Genomic DNA, 1,058 nt, shown 5'->3' on the forward strand with positions numbered 1-1,058 from the left:
TGGGGTGGGGGCAGGAAGCCCTTGGCCCTGGGCTCAGCAGGCCTCTTGCTGCCCTAGCGGCCTCCAGCACAACCGCATCTGGGAAGTCAGAGCTGACACCTTCCGTGAGCTCACCTTCCTGCGATCCCTGTAAGTAGGGGGCCCGCCTCCCCGCAACCCCTGTGACTAGGGGGCCCGCCTCCCCGCGACCCCTGTGAGTAGGGGGCCTGCCTCCCCATGACCCCTGTGAGTAGGGGGCCTGCCTCCCCGCGACCCCTGTGAGTAGGGTGCCCGCCTCCCTGTGATCGCTCTGAGTAGGGCCTTCCTGCACCCCCGTACCCCGTGAGCACCCAGCACACCCGCGCCCCAGGGCAAGAACGACGGGTCCTCCGTGTGTGTGCCCCCTCTCATCACGTCCTCTCTCACACAGGGACCTGAGCTGGAACGCCATCCAATCCATCCACCCTGAGGCCTTCTCGACCCTGCGCTCCCTGGTCAAGTTGTGAGTGCGGCTCTCCTCCTGGGTGCCGCCCGCGGTGGGGAGGGCCCAGCCCAGGGGAGTCGCTGTGGGTGTGGGACACATATCGGGGGACCCAGCTCTGGCATAAGGAGCCCCCCTCTGTGAGCCCTGGAGGTCACACGCTGCCTCGGGCCCCAGGCTGGGGGGGGCAGAACGCGGGGGTTGGGGCCGCAGAGTGGGGGTCCCCCAAAGCACTGGGATGTGCGTCAGCGCAAGAGAGGTCCTGGGGGCCGCCACGCACAGCAGCGCAGGCTCTCCACTGCATCCTCAGGCATGTCCGCCAGCAACCCAGCAGCCCTGCCCCTCACCGCACAGGTGCGCCCAGGTGGGGGCCCTCCCTCCTGGGGCCGGGATTCAGGGTCCCCAGAGCTCATGGCCCCGTGCTTTGGGCCCCAGGCCACTCTCCCAACCTGCTTCCTGCCTGTCTGTTCAGCAGCCCCCGGTCAGTGGGGGGGTGGTATCTTCATCCCCTTGGTCAATGAGGGGGGTGGTATATGCACCTGCCTGGTCAGTTGGGGGGCAGTATCTTCATCCCCCTGGTCGGTGGGGGCGGCATCTT

General features: G+C 68.1%; 1 protein-coding gene across 1 annotated transcript in view; it reads left to right on the plus strand.

Annotated features, from left to right (window-relative positions):
- Positions 1-1,058, plus strand: part of LGR6 (leucine-rich repeat containing G protein-coupled receptor 6) — a 75,595-nt gene that overhangs the window by 66,344 nt on the left and 8,193 nt on the right. The window contains exons 13-14 of the mRNA XM_010831120.1: positions 58-129; positions 410-481. Of these exons, the coding sequence (XP_010829422.1) occupies positions 58-129; positions 410-481 (144 nt within the window). The remainder of the gene's footprint in view (positions 1-57; positions 130-409; positions 482-1,058) is intronic.

Source organism: Bison bison, unplaced genomic scaffold (genome assembly GCF_000754665.1).
Source record: "Bison bison bison isolate TAMUID 2011002044 unplaced genomic scaffold, Bison_UMD1.0 scf7180017864524, whole genome shotgun sequence".
Lineage (NCBI taxonomy): Eukaryota > Metazoa > Chordata > Mammalia > Artiodactyla > Bovidae > Bison > Bison bison.